The sequence below is a fragment of the Streptopelia decaocto genome (assembly GCF_964273445.1).
Source record: "Streptopelia decaocto genome assembly, chromosome: 20".
NCBI lineage: Eukaryota > Metazoa > Chordata > Aves > Columbiformes > Columbidae > Streptopelia > Streptopelia decaocto.
The window spans coordinates 4152448-4177815 of NC_138675.1; the positions used below are offsets into that span (position 1 = coordinate 4152448).

Below are 25368 nucleotides of genomic sequence, written 5' to 3' on the forward strand. Positions count from 1 at the left end.
CCTTTGCACTTTCTTGTAGGCTCTTTACATTCCACTGCACTTCAGTGAGCCAGAAGGGGCTCAAGGAATTGACCATACACTGAACATCCATGTGCCAACAAGACTGGGGCAGATCCAGCTGGGCCTGGTTGTGACCCAGGCTGTGTCACCTGTGTGCCAGTCCCATGTTGACCAGCGCTGAGGAAGAAATCATGCTCAGACTTTTTTTGACGTGTCAGCCTGTGCCCAAACCCTGTGCCACAGCTCTTGCCAGTGAGGCACTTGTGGCACTCAGCAAAGAGCTCGGGGACTGGCAGCGCTGGTGGTGTATTCCCACCCATAAGACCAAGCTCAGCGTCTGGGGCACTTGTTTTTGTGGCTTAATGAGGCTATTGCTGATACTAGACTGATCGGGAACAGTTTCAAAAATTGGTAGAGCCATTGAGGCATCAGGCAGTGTACAAAGTTAGAGGAAGGCACAACTCCTCCCCAGGAGAACAGCCACCCCGCTCCCTGCTGTCAGAGCTGTCCCTTCACTTCTCCTCTTAGCAACGTGGGTGCCAGTATTTGACGTCTCTCTTTGCAGTGTAGGGGACTCTGTTACAATTGTGTAGTTCCTGACAGTTGAATAGCAGCTGAGGATCACCAGCTGTTTCACCGTGGAGCTGCAGGAGGGAAACTGAGGCACGGAGCTGAAGGCGCCTAAAGATGCCCTCAGAGTTCCCAGAGTGATTATCCTGCCTGGGGTCCTACACATCCAACACAACCCATCATTGCAAATGAAACGGAGGGGAGCGGAAAGCAGTGCTGCCTCCTGCCCCGCGTTGCTTTGGCTTTGCCACCCTTCTCTCCCCTTCCTGGCCGGCGTCCCTCGCCGCCAGCACGTGCCCTCGGTCCTGGAGCCGGCTCCTTTAAGGCAGGAGCGCTGGGGGACTGTGCGCGGTGCCAGCCTTGGCTGCCAGCGCCTCTCCCGCTTCCCCCTCGGAAAGTTTCCTGCCCAATTGTTATGTGCGATCCGATCTGAAAGTTGCTCTCTAAGCTTCTTGTCACATTTTGACTTAATGAAGTGCAACTGGAGTGGGAATTGGGGTTCATCACGCCAGTCTCACTGCGCTCCCTTGTTGTCAGAAAACAGGGGCGGTTGGGGACCGTAATGCAACGCTGCAAGTCGTTATCATTCCGGTCAGTCTGTTTAACACAAAATTAAACAAAGAACTAATTAGTGCCTCATGAATTAATAAATGCGCAGTTGCCGGGTAGGAAGGGGAGGAAGGAAAAAAGGTTGTTGAAGGAAAGATACTGAAAAAGTCGAATTAGGATGTTGTGTCAAGGGGAAAAAAAAAAGTCTGAGTCCACTTTGGCGAAGACTTTGGATCCATTGGTTTCCTTGGAAGAAGCTCCCCTCCTCCTCCCACGTCCTGCTTGTCTGCTCTAGAGTAGATGTACGGGCAGGCACGGGCAAGAGGGAGGTCTGGATTTCTTCACCATGTTCCCTAGAAGCTGGAGCTGGGATCCACAGGCCAGTAGCCAGGTATAAATATTTATCCAAAGAGCTGTATGCCCAGATGTGGGAGCCGAGAGGTGCGGGGTGGGAGCCCTTCCTTGGAAAGGACGGAGGCTTCCAAGATGGTCAAGGCGAGTCTCCTCAGTTTGTCCAAACACTTTGGAGCTTTGTACTTTGTGGTGACAGGTGTTGTGTCGTGGTTGGGGCCTGTCCCCAAAAGGTTTGTGTCCCCTTGACCCAGGGGAAGGAGCCCAGCCTGGTGTCTTAAAGCAGAGAAGGGGGCTGGAGCAAGTGAAAGGGAGGACGGTGGAGGCAGGAGGAGGACGAGGCTGGCAGGGGTGTAAGCAGGAAGAGGAGCAGGGTGAGGTGGCACCCGTGGCTTCAGAGCTGGCAACATCGCTCATTTTTCTGGAGAATCCAAGATCGTCCCAGCAACAGCGTGTAATCTCAGATTAACCATGTCCCAGCAGCGCTCCCCTGCCCCTGCTCCGCGCTCTGCCCGTGCCGGCCCTGCTCCCCGCGCGGTGCCGCCAGCAAGCGGGCTCCGCTCTGGCGCATTGTCAGGCAGGGAAGCAGGCAGAGCTGGGGGAGGGAAGAGTCCATCCTTAAGAGGACATGTCAAGTACAATTAGCGTTATCTGTCTAAATATGTACTGGGAACACAGAATACAAGAGGAGGCCTGGCTGGCTTTAATGGAGACATATGCAAGGTCATATTGCCTCATACAATCCCCCAATCTGATTTGGGGATTACACATTCTAAGTAAATTGGCGTTATTCCTCTTGCATCATTGATAAGCTGTGGCCGAAAGGAGTAAAAAAAAAAAAAAAAAAAAAAAGAGGCAGAGAAAAAAACCACAAACAAACAAAAAAAAAAAATTAAAAACTCAAACCCAAGAACTGACCGTGCACAGGGGTGAGGGAGTGAAGCCAGGAAGGCAGAGAGAGTTACAGGCAGAGAGCTCAGGAAAGAGGGAGAGAACAAAAGGGAGGGAGAGAAAAAAAGAGCGTGACAGAATGGCAGAGAAAGCGATGGAAGGAGCAAGGAAGAAAGGGAGAACAAAGGGAAGGAAAAGGTGAGAGAGCCAGAAGGACAGAGGGTGCCAGGGCGGGAGAAGGACCTCAGGTGGGGGAGCTGTTCCTTCAGCCGTGTCCTCAGCCTTGGGAGCACCAGGATTTGAGTGGGAGAGCAAGGAGCCAGGCTGGTTCTGCATCTTTCTCACCCCAGGGGCTCCCTGTGCTCCATGTCCATCCGTCCATCTGGGATATCTCACCAGCTCCTTCCCGCTCTGGGTCCCAGCCAGCTCCGGGCATCTATCTTTGGTGCAGTGCACAGGCAGTGCCGGGGTGCGAGTGACGGGAGGAGGCAGCATGGACCACCAGGGCCCCAAAACACAGGGGTGAGCCGCAGAGCAGACCCCCCCGAGCCAAGTCCACTCAGTTTTGCTCCCCGAGAGGCCAACACGGGGTCCCTACCAGGGGCTGAGTTGCAGCACACGCCGCTGCGCCCTGGAGAGGGAGACACACTGTGCACCGGTGCTTGGCAATGGGGCTCCTGGATTCAACCCCCGACTCACTGTGCGTGACCAGTTTCTCACGTCACCGCCACGTCTCGGGTGGTTGTGAGAGCTGCTTTGTCACAGTTGCAAAACAGAGGCTGCAGGAATGGGCCAAGCACCCTCGCCAGGGTGCACGAAGCCACCCGGTGCTCCTGCCACCTCTGGCTGCGGGAGAGGGAAGTCCCCGGCTGGCTGTGGATCCGTCCTCCCCCCGCGCGCTCTCCTCCCTCCCCCTGTGCAGGATAACCCCCTCCGGAAGTCTCACGGCACGGCTTTTATGCTCTGTCACATTTTTGGAACATATGGTTTTAAATAATTCAATTTACTTTTCATGTGTTTTGCTGTGACTTTTTTCCCCTGCCCCCTTTCTCTTTCCTTCTTGCTCTCTGCACAGATGCACAGATGAGTGGATAAGGGGGTTTGGTGCCTTGGGACCTAGTCCTGCACCCCGTCGTCTTGTGCCCCATTGGTGTGCAAGGGAGGCCTCAGCATTAGCCCACTGGTGAACCTCTGGGAAAGAGGGGACAACAGAGGAAATGGGGACATTGGAATGATTTGTCGTGGAGCAGAAGGCGCCCTTAGATGTGTAGGCAAAGCCGGGTGCAGACCAGCGTGAGGTCTGTGTGCGGTAGCTGGGCAGCAGGATTCGGGCCAGCAATAGCTGCTCTCGCCATGCTGAATTATTCCCAGCCCGTGTTGGGAGTCTCGTGCGCAGTGAGGGCAGGAGTGCTGCGTGTCCGTGATGTGCGTGCCGCCGCGTGGCGCAGCCAGGAGCGGGACAGCGTTTGTTCCGTGCAAAGTCTGAATGTCCCACGTCAGCCCCGTCACCCATTCTCACCCAGCTCTTGTGAGCATTTGTGCCTTAGATCTTGCCCTGCATATTAACTGGATCCTTTCTCTTCCCTCCCCAGGATGAAGTGAATTTAGAACTAAAAACGAGGCAAGAAACCAGGCCTTGAAATCTCCGAAAGGTAGGAGAGACTTCAGACTGCAATGGGTATGTCACTACGCCCTCCTGGGTTCTCTTTTCCTCTGCGTGTCTCTCACACTTGATAGCCTGCTCGCTGTGGCCGTGTCTGCACTAGAACTTCTGGGATTGACCATTGTTAGTTATAGAGATGGAAACAGAAGAAGGTCTAGTGCAGACATGGCCTATGCGTGTCTTAATCCTGTCTTTGTCTTTGTACACCAGTTGTTCTGGGCACCTGCTTTTGACACTGTGGGTTTTGTTCCATATCTTCTCTACTGCCTCTGTCCTAAAGATAAAAAAGTGTGCAAGGGCTTTGGTGAGGAGGATACCACTTTATCTTCATCCATGTGGGCTGGTGGGAGATGGATAAAGTCCTTTCACTGAATAGGATGCAGTCTCCATCTACTGTGAAGTTTTGCTGAGCTCAGTTCACATAATTTAAGACAGTCATGTGCATGCTCTCCTCCTCCTCCTCCAGCACATTGTTATCTATTCAGACTGCAGCACCATGCTGGTAGGATGGAAGCAGCTCCGTGTCTCCAGCAGGATCCTGACTTTTCTGGGTTTTCCCTTTAACTAGGCCCTTATGGTCTGTGTTGCTCCAAAAAAACCTAAAAACTAACAATTTTGCAGTTTCCTAGAGCTGTCTGGTCACTTAGTCCATGCCTGATAAGACTTAGAGGCCTGGAGCCCAAGGAAATGAAAGGCGATCGCCTCTCTTAGAAGCCTTATCTCCATGCACTGGGTCAGAGTCCCTGTGCCAGCTCAGGTGATGGTCACCAAGAAGTCCCTGCCATGCCGAGGCAGTTCCTGCCATCCTCACCTCTTCCTCATGGCCTCAGGGGACCACGGGGCTCCCTCGGGTGTCACCCGTGGAGTTCCCACTCTGTGCGGTGTCTCTGTGCGGTGCCGCCGGGTCGGGGAGCTCATCGTGCGAGTCCGAGCGGTATCCGAGGGGCCCCAAGCCGGGCTGGGCAGTGTCAGAGGTGACCGGTGGAAGGCCAGTGTTATGTAAATACCGCTGCTGTAACATGGCAGGCCTGAATGGCCCTGTGCGTCCATCCATCATTGCTGGGGAACAGAAGCCTCCCTGGGAGCACGGGGGGCCGGCAGCGCGGGGCACGCAGACACAGGCAGCATGTGCCCTACTCATAAACTGTTTGTTTTCTTTTTGTCTCTCTCGTTTCGGGGCACCCCGCCGTGAGCAACTCTCTGTTTTGTCCATGCAACCTCTCCCCCAACCTTCCCCCCACCACTTCAGCCCTTCCTTTTCCTCCCTCCTTCCCCTCGCCCTGAAAAAAATGGGGGGGGGGGAGGAAAAAAAAAAAAAGTCCCCAGTTCACATTGCGGCTTCTTTCTCTGACTTCAAAGGCTCCCCATCATTGTTTGGGATCGGCAGGCAGTGGCCCTGAAAACGTGATCACAGCCGGGCACAGTGTAGGTCAGCACCGAGCGCCATGCTCCGAGCGCTGAAAGGAACAGGCAGATTCTTCCCTTTTCATGCTCCACAGCCCTGGTTACAGCGCTCTGCCTCGCCCGCGTGCTCCTCGCTGCGTGGCTATTCTTGCTCTTTTCTCCTCCTTTTTCTCCCGCCCTCCCTCTCTGTCTCCCAGGTCCCTCGTGTCTCCGTCCGTTTGCTCTCGTTCTGTCCTCCTCTGTGCCCAGCATCACCCACTTTTCACACTTTGTTCTCTTTCTTCTTGCCATGACTTTTCTTCCTCGCTCTCTCCTGCCTGGTACGGCACTGCTGCCTTTTCTCTGTCTCTGCACTCTTTGGTGCTCTGTTACATGAATCACCGTGTTCTTTCTCCCTTTTCTCTCTCCTACGGATCAGGCTGATTTCCTCCTGCTCGCCGTTCCTGTTCAGTAGCAGCCATCCTCTGACATTTGCCCGCGTTTCTGTCTTTCCCTGTGATATCTCACTCACTGTGCCCTAAATTGCGGAGGTTCTGTAATCTCTGGATTAGCCCCAGCCAGCCTGTTCTCCCTGCAAGGTGCAAGCCGGCTGCTTTCATGTGCGACGGGCTCACTCCCCCGGAGTTCAGCGTGGCCGGCCGTGGGGAGGCAGCGCACGGCGCCTGACAACAGCATCAGCTTCCAAACTTGCTCTCTGGTTTCGCTGCTTAGAGCCTGCAAGGAGCCTCGCCAGCAGGGTTAGTGGGGAGGATGAATTTGTGAAGCCAGGAGCTGACTTCACGTCTGTCACAGGGAAACAGAGGAAATATTTGAATGTCGTAGATCTCACGTGGAACGTGGCACCAAGGGTTTCGTTTTGCTTGCAGACCAGCACAGACTGCTCCAGCCAGCACCCAGCCGGGGTGCAGCCGCCCCGTCCTCCGCCCCCAGAAGCGGAGATCACGGTGCTTGTGCCTCTGGTGATTTGTGAGGTTGTTTTAATGCCGAGGAGCCCACCAGGACTTGTCTCTTGCTAAATAGGCATATTAAGGGACATTGCGGCAGGGGTTATAGAGTAATAATTTGTCCTAATGAGCTGGTGTCACGTTCTCCTAGGCCGAGCTGTGCGCGAGCAGGAGCTGCGGTAGAAGGGGCTGCACTCGCTGACCTGTCAGCCCAGGTTAATGAAGTGCTGTGCAGCTTGCGGGGTCAGAGAGCAGGAGCTCAGGCAGCCGGCTGCGGCTCGGGGGGCCGGCGGGGAGGACGGGGCTCTCCCTGAGCGGAACGCCCCGGGGAGAGGCTGGTGAGCTGCGGGATGGGGCTGCAGGACGCAGGTTGTGACGCGGGGGGCTCTGTGCTGTGCTGGCAGGCTGAGTGCCGCTCCATCCCCATCAAACTGGCGCTGCAGGCAGAGGTGCCTGCTGGGCTTTGGCAGTGGTTTGATTTGCATGGTGACTCTAAACACAAGCAGTTGCTTCCATCCCTGCTGGGCAGCTGGGCAGCAAAGGCACGGGGGGAGTTCTGCCCGTCGCCCAAGTGAAGGGTATTTGGGAGCAGGACATTCTGGGCAGGAGGTGCCGAGTAAGGGAAGTCGTGGCCCTCCTGCTGTCTTGGGGACCCATGGCCTTGTCCCTGTGGGGCCATCATGGGACCATCCTGTCCATGCTGAGGCTGGACAGTGCCCTTGGCCACCCCAGCACCCTGGGGTCTACAACACAAGCCCTCTTTGCCATCTTCCTCCTCCTCCCACTCGTCTTTCTTTGCTCCTTCCCCCTCCGCTTCTCTTTGCTTTTCTCCGTCTCCATCTCTCTCTCCCTTTCATCTACTCGGAAGGCTTTACTCTACTTCCTTGTCACCCTAATTGATTGCATTAACCTTTCAGCGTATTGGATTTCCCCAGCACCGTGCAGAGAGCACTATGCAATATGCTTATAATCTGGGCTGTAATGGACAGGGAGCAGTCAGCGAGCCCCTGCTCCAACAGGTCCTGCTGACAACTCCGTCTCGCGGAGGGGGAGCGGGGACGTGCTGGTGGGATGTGCCCGGCTGTCCTCAGCGAGCAGGGTGACACTGCCAGCTGGAGACAACAGGGCCCTTCGAAAGGACCCAGCTTGGGGAGCAGGGGAGAGATGTTGTATTTGACCCCATTCCTGAAATTTTAACTTGTGTCCGACCCCCCCTTTCTTCTGTCTGCTCTGTGTACAGTTTTGTTCCATCTGTTCAATGCTAAATTACTGTACGCTTTACATTCAGGCACTTGTTGCTAGTGGCAGGATGAGGAGACAGTATCATGGAATCTGCATGTCTCCACATCATGCTTGGCTTTGCTTTTTCCTTTCATTTTGGTGTATGAGGATGTGAGGGAGGTTGGACACTTTCCCTGGGGTTTCAGAGACAAAAGCACAGGAATATTGTGCTCATGAGGAAGAGACAGCACCAGGGTGCAGAGAGATCAGAAGCAGAAGCCCTGAATTATATCCTTTCACTCCTTGGTACCTCATTTCTCCCCCTTGGATGGCAGAGCTGTGATGTGCTGCAGAGCCCACAGGAGGCTTCTGGTTGCTTCTTAGGTCTTTAGCTCAAGAGTTACATCGTCTTTTTAAAAGCGGAGCTGCTCTGCTGCTTTAGAAGGTGCCCAGCTCTGCCCTGGGCGTGTTTAGAAACTTTGCAAGTTCCTGGGCACACCAGGAGGAGGGGACAGGGCTGTACCTTGAAGGGTAAAGGTAAATCCCAGTCTCTTTGTTTTTCCAGGAAGAAAGGAGAAATGCCATGAATCAGAGAGAGGAAAAAACTATTCCAGGTGATCATTCCGAAAAGTGGGAGGCTCCTTACAAGCCAGGAGGTAGTTGATGGGAAGGACTTTATTTTAGGTTAAATAGAGAAGGAATAGGAGCAGGAAGCAAAGGATGAGAAATTTAAAACAAGCAAGAGAGAAAGAGAGCGAGCGAGAGCAGCACCTCCTAAATGGAAGAGTAAACAGGCACTCCGAGGCATTAACTTAATTGATTGTTCTGCAACAGGCTGAACGCTGTGTTATTCTGTCGCCGTGGCAACAACCCAAAAAAATTGTCAGCCTGTTTGGATGAAGTGAAGCGAAACATTCTCTAATTTGCGGTGATCCGGGTGTTTGTTTTCCTTCCGAAGAGGCGGGGGCTCTATTGATCTATTGTTTGCACAGAGCTCTTTTTTAATGGTGATCCGGGGGATGGAGGCTGGGGTGTCCACCCGGGCAGGTGAGGCCAAGGGGGTGTCTCTGCCGTGCTTCCCCACATCTGCCCTTGCAGGGTGGCTGCGCAAATCCACCAGGAACTCCAGCGGTAGGAATTGTCCCAAGGAAGCTTGAGGACAGGGGAAAGTGTTTGGCTGTGGTGAGCTTGTGCCAGAGCTGCCCCTTCGGTCCCTCCTGCTCTCGTCCCGTGGGTTCTTGCCGTCTCTGGTGGTAGGTGGGGACAGCTACAGCTGCCTCAGGGACAAGAGCAGCTCTGTCCCCCCCAGCTCCCTTCCCAGGCCTGTGCCATTCCGTTCCATGTGTGCAGACCTGTGCCCACCCTGTGCTTGTGGGGATGGATGGTTGCACACTCAGTGGAGGAGTCACGTTTGAGTTTTATCCCAGGACCACAGCGGTGGTAAGATAACAAAGCACCACTTTGAGTTCTGCTTTACAGCAGCAAATGGATGAAATTCCTGGGCCAAAGGATGGGGGATTTTGTCCCCTGGGATAGGTGGCCAAGCTGCTGCAAGGGGCCATGCAGGATGGGAGGTGGGGATGGCCACGGTGGGACGGGTGGGAAGGATGGAATCCCTGCAAGCGGTGCCCCAAGTTGTGCAGTGGCTTGTGCACCTCGTCAGCTGTGTCTGGCCGTGCACAGCCCTGGGGACCAGGAGGCAGGTCCTGGAGGTGCCGTCGGCCCCAGCACACGCTTGGTTTCCAAGTGAAATGTCGCTGCAGCACTTGCTGCAGCTGAGAAATGTTCAGTCAGAACGGGAAAGCCCAAGAGAGCAGGGAGCAAACCCACGTGGCCAGGGGTGAGCTGTAAGGCCTTGGGCCAAAAACATGATGCCAAGAGACGGGTGCTGTGGCAGTGGAGGGAAAAGCTGGCAAAAAGGTGCCTTACAGGTCTGCACTGGGGGAATGGGCAGAGGTGGCTCCGAGCCAGCGGAGGGTGAGTGGCAGAGGTGGCTCCGGGCCAGCGAAGGAAAGAGAAAGGGTTTCCTCATGACAGAGGTTCGGTAAGAGGGACAGGCTGCCGACTTCCTTGCGCATGGCCCTGCATGGAGGTTTCACCCTCTTGTTTGGGGTTTTCTGCACTCCAACGGCCTTGGGGAGCCCCGTGTTTCCCATCTGGGCAGATTGTCCTTGTTACTCCTTGGCAGTGTCCCAGCCCACACACAGCTCAGTCCGGCGGCTGCACGGGGACTGTCTAGTTGATCCTTAAGATTTCAGGGAGAGCCGTAGGATACGTTAGTGTCAAGTGCTGGAGAGTGTTGTTTTGTGGGGTGTGCAAGGGCAAAAAAACACAGCATGTCTCTGCGCTCTCGCTGCCTCCCTCCCCACTCCCTTCTCTGTTGAACTGGTTTTGCTTTATCACCCTCTTTCTCTCTTGGTCTCCCTCTCCTCTATTTCACTCTCCTTGTCTTGTTTTTAACTCTTCTGCTCTGTTGCTTTTTCTCAGTGTAGATGTGGGTGGGGATGAGGCTGTTGCTGGCGGATGAGCCATGTCCCCAAGCACCGTGTCCTGCTCGGGGACCTGTCCCCCGTGCTCGCAGTGGGTGTGTGTGGGTGGGGGCACCGTGGGCAGGTGAGAGGAGCTCTGCGTGTCTCCCGGGAGAAAGCTGAGCTGCCAGTGAAAGTTTGGTGGTTATTGGCGTCAGGAGAAGCTAAATAACCCTGTAACTGGTATGAAGGTGAATTCACGGTCTAGTGAGCACTGAAAATACGAGAGGACTCTGAGACAGGCAAAGTGCGGAGAGGGGAATACGGCTGGGCCCCGGCTCAGGGCAGCGCCGTGTCTGCAGAGCGGTGCAGGGACGTGTGCTGGTGCCATCGCCTTCTGGGGGGCCGGCCGGGGCCAGGCCGGTGCTCAGTGCTGCAAGTTTGGTGACAAATGAGGCATGCACACATTGACACGGCAAGAACGCCCGCAGAGAGAGGCTGCGTGCCTCTGGCTGTGGGCAGCCGCGCCATGTCGGACTGCACGGCCCTGCACACACGGGTGGCGCCTGCCCGCACGGTGCCACGGAGCTGAGCACATACATGTGCATACACATGTACGCATACGTGTGCACATACACGTGCACCAACACGCAGACAGCCGTACCCACACAGGATCTCACGGGTTCACATCTCTACATGTCCTCGTGTGTGTAGATGCACCCAGAGCTATGTGAACATAGGGGTGCAGGCGCACACACGCTGCAAATATAGTCCTGTGCCGTCTGCGTCGGCCCGCAGTCAAGTCAGATTCCTCTCTGGTGTAAGTACGATCTAGTCAGGAAGCACACGCAGATTTATCCCAGCGTATCTTGAACGTCTGCGCGGTTGCCTGCTGCGAGCGGGAGAAGAGTTGCAGGAAATCTCTTCTCCTTCCAGCTGGGAGAGGCTGATGCCTTGGAGTACCAGGAGATGCGCAGAGAGGAAACCCCCTTCAGCTTTTCACCTGGAGCTGGTAATCTCCTTGTGCCGAATCCCGGGAACAGGGGAATTGCATTTGAAGCTCAGCCAGTGGTGATTTAGTGTTAGACGTTCGCAGAAGAGACTTTGATTAATTCGTAGTAAAATCAGGGAACACTTGGGTGCCAGCACCACATTCCAGGGTGAGCCGGCGACCGAGGTGCGCGCTGGGCGGGCTGCCAGGTGCCTGAGCAATCCCCGCGGAGGTGGCAGCGCCATCCAACCCGCAGCCTCTCCCTGCTTGGGCTTCTTAATTATTAATTTATTTTTCTCCCTTCCTTGGCAAAAAAATAGTATTTGGTAACGACCTCAAATTGCAAAATGCTGATGATTTGGAGAATGTGTCACAGAAGCTCCAGGGTGATAAAGGGGAGACGAATCCCAGCCAACAATCCGGCTCAGCCAGTTTGCCTATTTATTAAAGAAAAAGCCCAGATCATTAACTTTTTTGTTGTTGTTCTGTTTGTGGGCAACTCCCTGCTGGCAACTTTCGGGCGCCCAGTAAATTAAACCGAGTATCGGCCTGGTTCGGGGCAGCCCGAGCAGCTAGTTAAAGCTGTGAAATGCGTTAGAAACTGGCTTCGTTTATGTTAGCGCATGAATAAACCCTTTAGGGTACCAAGCAAAAGTGCTCTCTGGCATAAAAGCGGTGCCGGAAAATCCTCACTCGCTGCCTTGTGGAGGGTCAGGTATTGTAAGTGTTGAGCTGAGCTTCACTTCTCCTGCCGCTCGTTCACGTGGTTAATTGCCCCTCGACAGGTTGCTGTGCCATGTCGGTCCCCGGAGGAGCGGGGCTGGAAGAGAGCATCTGGAGGCACAGGCGCTTTTTGGTTCCCCGTTTGCCTGCTTGGTTTGGTTGTTGAATAAAGAACAGTTTAGGGATGGGCTTGCCTGCCCGGTGCCTTGTGAACTCAGAGCGTTCCCTGCGCTATCAGGGAAGGGTGATCGCGTCCCCCTCCTCTGGAGCATCCCACGTGCTCGCTGAAGTAGCGCTTCAAGCTAAATCAGTTTGCTGAGGGCTCCAGCTTCCCTTAATTCAGCGTCAGGACCGGGCTTGCATGGCTATTATTCAAGAAGCTTTATCAGAAGCACAAAGCTAGCATCTGCCCTCCTGCTTCCCTCTGGGCATCACCGGCTCTCCTGCCCCGCGTTTGGCACAGCGAGACTCGAGGGACGGCCTCGCAGAGCCCGTTTGCAGGCAAAGCTCGTTCCAGCTCCTCGAGAGTGACACTGGCTCCAGGAGCGCGGTGCCTTCCCAGCGGAGCGGCGCGGAGGGGCCGAGAACCCGCTGGGACCGGGGAGCTCGAGCGGGAAACGGGAGCAAAAATACTGTGAACATCATGAGCCTCTCCTCTTTCCTCTTTCAGCCCGAGCTGTAATTAGGGCTGGACTTTAGGTTTTAATCTCAGCTGATGTCCAGTCTCTTTCCCTCAGAGGCAGCCACCTTCTTCCCTCGGCCTGGCTCGTGTCCCTCCACAAGGATGTCTCGGGTGCAGCCTGCCCAGGCCCGTGCTCACGTGGGTGCTGATGGGAGGAGAAGGGTATTTTTCAAGGTTTCTGCTAGGTTTTTTTCTTCTGAAATACAAGGATGTGCAATTTTTTTAGTTTCAATTTAGCATTGGAGAATTTTATAATTTAGTAATTAAAATCTCTGATAGGCTTTAGAAATTGCAGCTAATTGAATTTAATGGGAAGATGATTTTCAATTTTATTTGATTACCCGGACCCCTGGCATTGGTATTTATGGGAAAAAAATGGGAAATGTGCTGTGTGGGCTAAGATGGCATAATTGAATTAGGGCTAATCGGATTTCTTCGTCATGAATTTCACTATAATTTTCCTATAATTTTCCATTAGATATCTAGTTTACAAATATTCACAAAGAAATGAAGCTCTTTCGGAATGGAGATTGCTGGCTAACAGGATTACGGGGACGATAGCTCGGCACTGCCAGCCCGGGCTCCTTCAGTAATGCAATCGCTGCGTCTGCCTCACACTTACCGCCCGCCGCTGCTCCCGCACCCTCCGGCCCGCGGCCAGGGCTCCTGGGGCTCCGCCGCCCCTCCGCAGCCGTGTCCCTGTGCCGCTGCGTGCACGCGTGTCCTCGTGCACGGGCACACGCGTCCCCCCGGTGCCCGGGGACACGGTCGGCGATGCTCGGCAGCCTCGTCGCACAAGCAGGGCCAGCCCGCGGACACACGCGTGCTGCATCACGGCATCTGCGCACACGCTTGGCGCTGTGTCTCACGCGCGAGGGGACGCTTCGCCGTCCCGCCCTGTTGCTGTGGCGGGGATGCTGCTGTCACGTCCCAGCGGAGGGGTTGCAGTGAGCCCCCACTGCGTGCAGCCCAGGGTCTCCTTTCTCTGCTCTTGCTGCCCATTCCTTAGCTCCTCCATCTTCTTCCCTCACTTTCCTGCTGTCACTTCTAACAAACGAGCGTCCATCCTGCCTGTTCTGTCGAGGACAGTCCCCCACGTGCCTCTGCACCCCCCCCAGTGCCCTGCACAGAAGCAGGGCTGACACAGCCCCCACCTGCGATGGGGCAGGTAGAGCAGAGTAGATGATGTGCCTGGCTCCCTCTGCCTTCCCTCCTTCTGCCTCTCGCTCCAGCCCAAGCCAGATCAGATTCAGAATGAATTTATGGAGACCATCCCTACCCCACAGCATCAGAGTCCTGTAAAATCCAGCCTGTCTCTCTGCCTGTCCCATCTCTGTTGCTTGCTGGGCTGTATTTTGAAAGCCTTTTCCCGTCTGCTGGTGCCTCCAGAGGCCACCCCAGTGCCTGGTGAGCCCAGCTGGGGCCTGGGGGCTTCATGGGGGCAGCTCTGGGCTGGCTCAGGGGGGCATTTGCTGGTTTTGCGGGCAGAGCTCCTGCTCTTCAGTCCCAGATACCTTCCCTGTTGGACATGGTGCCTGGGTAGGACTATCCCCTTGCGTCCTCACCCTGAAATCCCCAGGCTGCACTTTAAATCGCTGTAGTAAATTGTAACTAATTGTTAGTGCATTCAAACCCCTGCCACTCCTTCCCCCTAAGTCCTGTGGGCCCCTGTGGAGCACGAGGGCGCGCAGTGTGTGTTCAATGCCGTGTGGCCCGCTCCTGGTACAGTCGTTCCTCCAGGGCAGTGGTCAAGAGATGAGCAGCATTTGGCTTCCAGTGGATGCTGGAAGCTGTGGAGTGTCTGGAAGAGCAGCAGCCACATGGTGGGGAGCTGGTGTCAAACTGTTTGAGTGACACCAGTGGATGGTAAATGGCAGAAGTGATCCCGGCAGAGCCCCACCCGGCACACTGAGACTCAGCACAGCCGCTTTGGCAATGTTTTCTGGGTGCCATGTGCCAGTAATGTGATTGAAACTGAATTGAGAAGGAAGGAGTGAAAGAGAAGGAAAGGGAAAGAAAGCACGGATTGTCTGCTCCTGCCGCCCAGGCCCCGAGGCCTGCGGGCGCCTCCCTTGACGAAACAGAAATCAAACAAAATTACAGAAATAGGGCAAGAGCATTTGCCTAATAGACTCCCCAAGCAGGAGGAGGAGCGCAGCGCTGCCAGATCTCCAACCTGCAATCTGCGAGCCAGCGCCCTGAGCCCACATGAATCCAGAGCACGGCCCCAGGCCCCAGGGTCAGCTCCAGCGAAGGCGGGAGAAACTGCCAAGAAAATGGGCTAAGCATAAAAAAACAAAGGTAGAAGAGACACACAAAGGGGGATGTCCCACATATCAGCATGACTCACCCCCTGCTCAGCCCTGGCACACTGTCTGCGGGGAAAGCATTAAACTGTAATAATAATAATAAATTAATCATCCTTCCCCCTCCCATTGCACTTTTCATCTGAGGATCTCTGAGCACCTGGCAAACATTAATTACCGAGAGCTCCCGACGCCCCTGGGAGGGTGGGAAGGGACAAGGAGAGATCTCTTCACCTGCCGTGGAAGGGCAGGGGTGGCTGGGGTGGCTCTGGCCATGGCATCGGGCACGGTTCAGAGCAGGTGATGCGCTGCCTTCCCTCCAGCGCGGTCCAGGAGCTGCCTCCTGCCAGAGCATGGTCCGAGGCAGCTTGGCCCCTGAGAAGGTGCCCATGCCCTGGAGGGATGGGGGAAGAAGGGGAGATGCTGCCCTGATGGGGGGCGCAGGGGTACCCAGAAGAGCAGAAAGCTCCACAGCCCCTGAGAAAAAACAAACTTTTCTTGGGTAAGAGGCAAAGGAGGGAGGATGGGGAAATAAAACCTGATCCTGTGACTGGAGATCGCTGAGATAGGAAATCAGGCCTTTCCGTTGCGTCAGCTGCAGGGCGTGGACTTCACCTGAAAAAACACCTTGGCAAGTTGTTTCTGCAAGGGGGAGTGGGAGGCACAGTGGGAAGTGTGCGGAGGGGACGCTCCGGGTGTGTTTAGGTTGTGGGGGGGGTTCATGTGTGTCATGGCGTGTGGATATGTGTGTGTTTGAATAGGAGTGAGCACAGAGTATCATTTTCTCTGTTGGAGTGCATATGCATGTTGCGTGTGCACGCTGGGATGGGAGGGGTGGGGAACATTTGTATACTGATGTGTGAACGTGCTCAGCCCGGTGCATGTAGAGGAACAGGTATGTTTGGAGGGGCCTTGTGGCTGTATATGTGCAGTGACACATCTGTGTTAGAGCGTGTTCTCCCTTGAGAGGAGTCGGAGATGCAGCTGGTGCTGCTCTCATGGAACAGCGGCACTGAGCAGAACTCCCACCGCTTAAATATTAGTTTCATAGGAGAAGTGAAAATGGAGAAATCTGGGTGATGTGAGGTGCGGTGAACTTGTGGGACCCGTCAGCATCCTCACACCTGAAAGAAAGCATTGAGTGCAAACTGAGCTATTTAAAGCCAAAGATTAAGCAGCACTAACGTTTCTGGCGCTGTCCATCGCATCCCCGGGGTAGGATATTCCCTGGCAGGTGCTGTAGCATCTGACTGTAGTGTAAGGACCATTACAGGCTCTGACGAGGATCGTGGGTGGTGTTGTTTGGGCTGGTGTCTGTGTTGGGGCCAAGTGAAATGCAGACAGACAGATTTTAAAGGCAGCACCGGGCGACAGTGCTGGTCGAAGCTGATGACATGGTTAGAAACCAGCCTGGGAAGTCGGGGCGATGCTGATAATGGTTTGCTCATCTCTCTCAAAGCAGTAGCCTGGCTGCACCAGGTGGGAAGGGAGCCCCACGCAAGGGCTCGGTCAGGGAGGTGCGTGGCCCGGGCAGGGCACGCTTGCCTCCTGCCTGACACCGCTGTCCCCACCCTGCTTCCTGCCCCGGGGGGTCCCTGGGTGGCTCCGTTTCACTAGACTTTGTTTAGATTTTTTTCCGGGAGAAGCCAGAATACTTGTGGTTTTCACAAATGATTCCCCCTCTCCTCTTCCTTCTCCCTGCCCTCTGGCCCGGTGCGCCGCTGTAGGATTTGACGCATGCAAATGCAGCACTTGCTGAGAGCCGGCTTAGTTAGATGATGAGTTGCAGTTGCACTGTTGGGTCTCTGGACACTCTCTGGGTGCAGCGTGTCCTGGTGCGCGGAGCCAAACAGACCCGGGCTACTTCCAGCCCTGTGACTAACCTGTCTGGCCACTTTTGGCGAGTCACTTCCCTTGCTAGTGCCTCAGTTTCCCCACCTGTGCAGTGGGGTAATGATGCTGGCCTCCTTTGAAAAGCACATTAAATTCTGCTTATAAAAAGGATTTAAGAGCTGGTGAGTTCATGGGCTGCTCCCCAGCCCTGGTGGAGAGCCCTGCTCTGCCAAATGGAGCCAAATGTGGTGTGTTCACAAAAACAGCCTACAACCTGCTCAAAATACCTATTTAATCAGGTAAATAATCTGCTCGTTTGTTTTAAAGAAAGAGGCTTATATCTGTGTTTACCCAACACGCCTCTTAGAACCTCCCTCGCATTCTTTGCTACTTAGAAAAATAAAGCAACAAAAAATGAGGAAATTCACTGCAAAAGAAAAAAAAACTGCCCCTCCTGTGGGCCAAGTGCCCCCTGGCTTCCTGCGGCGCATTGGGCAAGATGCTTTAACGTCCAGGATTGTGACACCGGCCACCCCGGGCCCGTTTGTCGGGTCCTCCACGGGCTCCAGCCCTCCCCGGTGACTTGTCCTGTATTGCACGGCCGAGCCCGGACACGCGTGGGACGGCTGTGCCCGGGGCAACCCGCCCTGCCCCTGCCCGAGGGCTGCGGGTCCTGCCGGGCCCGCTCCCCGGGGCACCGGCACAGCTCGTCCGCAGCCCCCCGCGGTTTGCCCCGCACCGGCGGCTCCTTCCCCGCCTGCTCCGGGGCTCCCGCGGCCGCGCGTGGGTCCCGCGCTCCCCGCCGGCTGAGCCAGCGCCGCCCGCCCGCTCCCGCGGGGCAGTTGGCGGCGGGAACCGGCGGCGGTGGGAGCGGGGGCACCGCGGCCGCCTCGGCCGGGCCGGTCCCGAAGGGCCCAGCGTGCCCGCGGCCCGAGTGCGGGGCTTCCCGGGAACCGCGCTCCTTCCCCGGCCGGGCCGGCTGCCGGGGCCGCCCGAGGTGACCCCGCCGCCGCGCCCCGGCTCGGCCCGTTGCGGCCCCGGCCCCGCACCTGCCCCCGGCGGCGGGCCCGGCGCGGGGGCGTGTCCGCCGGCTGCCAGTCACCGCCCCCCGCGGCGGCCGCGCCCGCCCCCGGCCCCGCTGCCAAAGTGACTCGGGGAGGACCGGCACGGCAATGACATCAGTGCTTTAAACAACTTGTTATTCGGGAGCAATCAGCTGCAATTAGGTATTAATTAAGTATTATGAAAGTTGATTATTTAAGTGAATTCGGCTTTCGTCTCTCCGACTATGGTAAGTACAGCACAATTGTCCTTTTCCTGCCCGTGGCCCCTCGCCCGCCGGAGTCCCCGGTCGGTGCGGCTGCCGGTGCCCCCCGCGCTGAGCGGTGTGGAGCGGAGCGCTCCCGGCCCCGGCCGCCCCTCCGCGCCGCTCGCTCCGTCCGCCGCCGCGGGGCCGGGCGCTGCGGGCAGCTTCTCCGGGACCCGCTGCCGGGGGCCGCCGCTGCGCCGAAACTTTTCCCGGGGCCGAGGCGGGTGCGCGGGTGCGGGGCGGCGCAAGGGGCTCCCGGGCCGAGCGGGGCGCGGGGGCGGCACCAGGTGCTGCCGGGGGCTCGCAGCCTCTTTCACTTTTCTTTCACTTGTTTTACGGAAGTTGGGCTTCCTCTCCTGCCGCCGCTCCGGCCCCGCTCTCCCCGGTCCCGCCGAGGCGGGCGGCGAGGTGAGCGGGGGCTCCGCTCCGCCCGGTCCTTCCCGGCAGCGCGGCCCCCGCGGGCCGGGGCGGCGGGCGGGCGGCGGGGCCGGGAGAGGATGCGGAGGGGAAGTTTATGGGGGTTTTGAAATGATTCTGCGTTTATATTTGTTGTAAGTTGTGTGGGTTGTTTTCTCTTTCATTTTGTTCCCCTTCGGAGCTCCGGCGTCTCGTTGGTAAAGGTTGCCTGTCAGGTTCCTGTGCTGTCTAAATGAAAAGGAATTTAATTTATTTGGGACAAGGCAGTGTCAGATGAAGAGGCTGCTTATTACATTTAATGACTATTTCTTTTTTTTTTTTTCAACCTGGGCATATCTGGGATGGGTTTGTTTTTGTCCTTCCATGTGAGGTATATGAGACCTCCCCCACCCCTTCACATCTCGCAGGGAGGAGATGTGGCCAGACTGGGGTGATGTTTTGGTTTTAGATTACAGGCCCCAGTGTTTGGGCTGGGCGTGTTTTTGATTGTAGCTTTTTGTGGCACGTCCACTGGTTTTGGATCAGGTATGGGGCCGGGGAGCAGGGTCTGGCGGGGCGGTGGGCTGGGTGGGTGCCCGGGCTCAGCTGGGGGTTTTGGTGGACAGGGCTCCGTCAGCCCGGGGCGTGATTGCAGCCGGGGGCGCGCTGTGCTGGTGGGTTTCCAGCCCTGGGCCGGTCTGGGGCAGGGTTTCCTTTAGATTTCACAAAGTGAGCAGATTTGGAGTTTGGTAAGAATCCCTTGGGCCATGTTACCTCCCTCTTTGGGACCTGGCCCCACCACTTTGGCCCCGTACCTGCTAACACAACCACATCTCCTCCTCTAAAATGGTGTAGACCATTCTTTCCCATGTAAAAACTAAATGGCAGCGATGGGCCAAACAGGCCTGCGCTGGCAATCCGCCATGGTCCACGTAATTATTGCTGGAGCGTATGTGTATGTGCGCGCGTGTTGGTTTTTTTTTTAATAAAGAGTAAGGTGGCAATAAACTGGTTGATGATTGACTGGGCCTGAACTATGTACTCCGATATTTTGATTGAGAGGATAATTTTGTCGTCGTTAATTTCATTTATTTATTTATTTCTGTCGTTGGTATCAGGAACCGAGCGGCTCAGGAACCGCTTCCACCCGCGAGCGCGACGCGCCGGCTCTGGTTGGGTCCGGCCGTGGGCGTGCGGCTGCCTCCTTTCTAGATCAAGGAGCTGGGAGGCTGCGTGGGCAGCCCAGGAGTTAAGGATGTGGTGAAACTGCAGGAGGGCAAATGCTTTAGAGAGTAATAAACAGTGATTTAGCCCTGATCTCCATCTCCAGAGCAGTGATGGGATCTGCAGGGGCGGGCAGGGCCCCGGGGATGCAGCGCCCCCTGCCGGCCGGAGCGCTGCCCACTGGCCAATGGGCCCCTGCGCCCGGCCCCCTGCCCGCCCAGCTGCCCTGCTCCCCAGAAAAGGGACCGTGAAACCAGCACCTTCCCCCCAACAGGGACCCTCCTTCTCGGAAGCGTGGTGGGCACTTGGCCCTCCTGCCGCTGCGCCCAGGTAACCCGGGGGTTTCGGCGCCTGGGCATGGGAACCTGGGCGCAGCAAGCCATGGAAATGAGGATCTGGGAGATCTGTTTAAGTCAGCATTACGATCTGTGTGTGGGTGAACCCGTCTTGTCATGATCTCGGGGCAAAGACCTGCCCCATAATCACCACCTCTAACCCTTATCTGCTTGGGCCAGCTTATCTCCCTCAGTCGCTGCCTCTTGAATTCTCTCCAAGCCCTGGGGCTGCGGCTCCCCAGAGGCAGAGCCCGGGGGCTGCTCACACGAGCTGCCAGCTGGCACAGCCAGCTCTGGAGGGGTTTCTTTCCCAGAGGGACTCGCTACGCGGGGTCTGACAGTCTGCTCTTGCCGAGGGCTTTCTCAGCACAGCCAGTCCTTGCGTGGACCTTCTAGAGCCAGAAGCGTTCGTCGTGGTTAAGGGCTAGAAACAATTCATGGACTGAGTCTGTCCACCCAGGGTCGTGGCAAGATGTTCCCTACATGTGACTTTTCTGCTAGTCTGGTTGTAAATATCTTGAGTGACTGGGCACCTGTCATTTCCTTTGGGAAACTGTTCCGCAGCCTAATTATCCTTGGTGTGAGATTACAGGAACTGATCTCAGAATGAGAACCAAGAAACCTGTGGTAAATGGGTGGAGAAACACCTAATTTTGCACTGAAAGGGTTGTTTTTAAACTTTGTTTTGTCAATCACTGCTGTTTGAAACACCCAGTGGATAGAACACCTTCTCGGGGCTGGTGCCAACTTATTCTCTTTTGACAGTACAGATTTTTGGAGAGACGCTGGCTCAGGCAGGGGTGGTATCGTTCCTGTGCTGAGCTCACGGTCTGCAGAAGGTTCACAGGTGGTTCATTTGGGTGTTCAGGTCTCTTTCCAGTAGTCCCATGAGCTGCTTGTTGGGTACAAAGCATTGAAGTGCTTCAGCCTACCTGGTGAAGACTCTTCCTTGGGAGAAGAGTTTACCCAGGCAGGGATTAACCTTCTTGTCGGGGTGTTAAGCAGGTCTCAGCTATTACTTGAAGAACGTGCTGCAAGGTGGTTCAAGTCCATAGGAATGTTTCTACTGGTTTGGCGCTATAGAGTGGTAACTCTCAGAAAGACCAGAAAATTGATCCCTGAGATAATAAACTTCTGTTTCCCCTCCTGCACCCTGTCTACTGGGTCCTGTTCCTTCTAAACTAGGTGTGTTACAGACAGAGTGGGGTCTGCTAATGTGTGCAGCATCCTTCTGCTGTGAAACACCGTGTCTGAGGGCGGGAGAGGCAGCAGTACTGAAACCGGCTGTGAATGATGCAGATACCTTGGCTGGAAGGGGTCAAATATTTAATATGTAGCTGCCATATAATCAGTGTCTCCTTCTCTTTTCCTGGACTATTTATGCTTCCATTCTGAGTCTTCTTTGCCCCTATCAGCAAGGACTATCTGAGCTGGGAATTTGTTTCAGAGCTCTTGTCTGTCCCGATTCTCGCACCGCCAGAGCACTCGGCTGCCCTCACATCGAGAGCCTTTTGCGGCCACTTTGACTCTCCCTTCAACATCAAATCATACCCTTAGGCTGCTGTGCAGCCTGCAATTTAGGTTACCCTCTGAAAAGTTGGTTGAAAGTATCTGGAAAGTAATGAAAAGTCCTGTGGGAGGTGAAGACAACCTCTGCTTGTGCTGCATCTCCCACCTCCGCCTGGGCTCCTTCCCTCCCTCCCAGGGCTGGAAGACGCGGCCGTTCCCAGGGTCTGAGAGCTCAGGTGCCACCCAGGGCTCAGCTCCCAAAGTGCTGACAGCGCAGAGGCCACGCTGGCCCGTCCAGCCGGGCTTTGGCAGAACCGACATCCTCGTCCTCAGTCGCACTTTGCAAAAGCAAAGGGGGCAGAGGAAGCTTGGCTGGAAGCAGGGGAGGGGCAGAACCCACAGCCAAAAGTCCCACGCGGCCCCGTCTCCTCCCCTCCGGTTCAATGCGGACTGGATCAGTTTGGACGTCTTCAGCAATAAAAAATGCCGATGTCGTCCTAATTCACCAGGCCCCGAGATGACAGCAAATTTACATTTTTTAATTAAACTAGCAGCCAGTTTTTATGAGAGGGGGCTGGGTTATGCAAATCAAATGGTTGTGTACGAAAGATTAGGAGAGTTTGGGAATAAATTCCACAAATGCTAATAAAAAAAAAAAAAGAAAATGAGAGGGGGGAGAGAGAGGGACATTGTTCCATTAGCCCCTTTTAGACTGATTTCCCTAGGGACAAAGCAATGGGGGGGTGAGAGATGGAGGCAGCTTTCAGAGACAGGTAAAATCCATTTTGAGGATTGAGAGCCCCTTGGACCAGGACCTTGTTGCTCCCTGTTTCCACTCGCAGGGGAAATGGAGGCAGACATCAGTAGCAAAAGGAAAACTTGCTAGCTTCTAATCCCCGTTCCTGCTTGACCAGGCTGGGGAGCTGTGGCCGTGGAGGGTACAAAGTGCTCAGCCAAAGGGACACAGGTGGGTCAAGGGCCGGGCCAGGTCACCATGGTGCTGCAGAAGGATGGACCTGGCAGGGTGGCAGAACAGTCCCTGGGTGGGGAAAGCCCAGACTCTGGCCACAATTGAGTTACTGAAGGGGCTACATGGAGCTGCTCCGATGGGGACCACCCGCGGGCTGACGGATGGGACACAGAGCGGGGTCGGTACACTGGGGCTTCCCCTCCCTTTGGTGCAGCTTTTGCTCCTGGTCCCTGGCTGGAGCTTGCTGCTTAGGCACACAGCAATACCCATCGCAGTTGTGGGGCCAGGCTGCTGTTCCACGTAGGCACAGGCTTTGTCTGTGCAGCCAAGTGTGTTTTGGAGAGGGATGATGATGCTTTTCCCTCTTGCAAACTGTAGACCCCCTTGTTGTCCATCCAAAGGGCTCTCAGTGCCTGAGTGCAGCTGTTAACTTCTCTTCCCAGTGCGTTAACCTGGCACCAGCCTGCTCCCCTCTTTCTCAAGAGACTTCCAATCTTTCCTCATGTGATGATTCCAGAAAGTGAAACAGTTTTGTCAAGCCTTTTTGAGAACAAATAGTTACGGTGAACCAAAAACATGCACTTCACTCGTGTAAAATATGTTCTTGTTTAAATTTCCCAAAGAATTCTGAGTTCTCATTGCGTTTGGGAGTGAGGTGTGGTGGCCAGGTACCGAAGCAATTGTTTGCTCTGCCATGGAGAAACACAACCAGAAAATTTCTGGAGGCTGGGAAACTGCTTAAAGCTTCCAGTCCTAAGGCAGTTTCATGCTCAGAATAAAAGCTGAACAACCCGTATAGGTTGGCAAGAGAGAGCAAGGGGTGGAGAGAACAAGATACCAGAAAAAAGGATGGGAAGACTGAAGTCACTGGGTGCACTTTATGGCAATCCCCTGAGGATTTGGTGCCTCACTGGAGAATTTTGCCACCCATTCCTGGTTTTGGGGTGTGAAATGATGATTCACCTACATGCACATGTTTTGCTTTGGAGAGGTGACATTTTAGCAGAGCCTCTTGTGAAATCAGTAAAAACACTGAGCTCCGCCGGAGCGTTTCTGGAGGTGTTCCCCACACCCAACACCTACGTCCCCGTCACCCTGTCCTGCACATGCACATCTGCCCCAGACACTCGTCCACCTCCACGCTCCTGGTCACTCACGTGCCCTGTGTTGATGTTGTGCTGAACTTCGTGTTCTCCAAGTTGCTCCCTCAACACATCGCCTTCCTCTGCGCTGCGGTTCTGCGTGCTTGCATCGTCATTGTGATGAGTGGATCTTTCGCAGCAGCGAGAGAAGATCAGTGTGGTCTGTGCCCTTGTGTGTTCGGTGTCCCTAACACTCTGCCGTAGTGCGTCACCCGCCGTTCCTGCTGCTGGGGGGACGATGGCCTTGGCAGCGGGCTTGGTCCGCAGGCTGTGCAGGGGATTTTTGCAACGCGAGTTTCTGAGCTGAATTAGGGCCAAGATCAGCCCAAATCTAACAAAGAGAGCTCCAGAACAGGTCTGTGAGACATGGCAGAGACTGAGGATTTGGTGTGGGATGCATAACTCCTAATCTATAAAGTGGGCATAATGATACTCCCCTGTGCAGCCCAGAGCCAGGGCTGGGCGCTTCGGTGATGGAGATAAGCGCAGGAGGCCTGGCTGCTGGCCATGGACGGGTGCGGGGTCGGGCAGGAGCCTCCCTGCAGCTGGGGTGTGGCGGTTGGGCTGTGGGAGAGCCGAGCCCGCTGCTTCCCGCCAGCTCCTGCACCCGCTGCCCGGGGCTCCTGTGCCCACCAGACCGGCGGCGCCCTCGGTGTCCCAGCAGCACCGTGAGCACCCCAGAGTCCAGGATGGGAGGTCGCGGACGCACAGGGAGGCTGTCCGGGACCTGGGCAGGGGCTGCAGAGCTCCAGCTGGGGTTTTCTGTTGTAAAGGTGCCGCGGTGTCAGCCCCTCTCCCAACACTGGCTAGGCCAGGGCAGAGCAGAGGAAGAACCAGGAACTTTTAGCTTCCATACATGGGAAACTATCAAAAGCCAGGTAGCAACACCAGCTTTTGTCTGGTATTTCCAGAAAAACCCGGCGGGACCTGGCATCCCAGGGCATAATTTATTATGGAAAAATAAAATAATAAAGTCCCAATCCCTTTGAGGCCTGAGTCATAGAAGCATCTTCTCATTAAAGCAGCTCCACCTCTCCGCATGGTGTTTGCCAGCACCGTGCCCGTATGAATCCACTCCCTGGGCCGGCCCGCCCAGGGCAGCCTTCCTACTCCTCCTCCTCCTCCTCCTACTCCTCCTCCTCCTCCTCCTCCTCCTCCTCCTCCTCCTTCTCCTCCTCCTCCTCCTCCTCGTGCCCGCGCTCCCCCTGCACACCGCACCCCAGCGCCCCTTCCCCTATCTGGAGGAGCACCAGCAGTCCCACATGTCAAGCCAACTTCTCCCCTTCTTGGAGCCAGGGGTGTGTTTGGTTGCCATGTTTTGTAGACAAACGTCTTCATCTTTTCACCCACCTTCTACCCCCCGTGCTATCAAGTTCCCTGGGCACGGCCGTGGCTCCCCCGTCCCCTCTCCTGCCGTGCGGTGTGGAGGTGTGTGTGGGATCTCTCCGTGGCCTGGAGCTCTCTGCCAAGTGGCCTCTGCGAGCAGGGAAAGGAGAGGAAGCTGCTCCTGGAGTAATTACCATCTGCGTGTCCCGAAGGCAGGCAGCAGATGTTAGCAGAGGAGGACCGGATTGGAAGAGGGTGAGGGAACCTGGGGAGAGAGGGGCTGTTTTTCCTTCTTGCTTGCACAGGAATATTTTCAACAGAAGCTCAGTAGGACAAGAATCACAGTTTTGCAAAGTTGATCCAGGCGCTTGGAAACTTTCAGAAGGCTCCTTTGCTCGCTCTTGCTGCATTTTCAGTCATTCACTCTTCCTTTTCTCACCCCTTTTCGGTGCTGAGCTATTTAACTTTTCTTGCTAAATAGCTTTCCTTTATGTTCTCCCTCCTTTCCTTATTCCCACAGACCTGTCACTCTTTGTCACCCTCCTGGACATCCCATTCTCC

The 25368-nt window shown here is 55.6% G+C and overlaps 1 protein-coding gene across 11 annotated transcripts in view; it reads left to right on the plus strand.

The window, feature by feature from the left end:
• CASZ1 (castor zinc finger 1) overlaps positions 1–25368 on the plus strand; it is a gene marked incomplete at its 3' end in the record, with an annotated part of 150419 nt that overhangs the window by 49070 nt on the left and 75981 nt on the right. For 8 of the 11 annotated variants that reach the window (XM_082070005.1, XM_082070014.1, XM_082070011.1 and 5 more), the window contains exon 1: positions 17749–17887. In XM_082070005.1, coding sequence (XP_081926131.1) covers positions 17839–17887 — 49 coding nt within the window. In that variant the 5' untranslated portion in view covers positions 17749–17838. Of the gene's footprint in view, positions 1–3953; positions 4040–17748; positions 17888–25368 lie in introns of those variants that run through there. The other 3 variants (XM_082070013.1, XM_082070010.1, XM_082070009.1) reach the window with 3 other exon arrangements.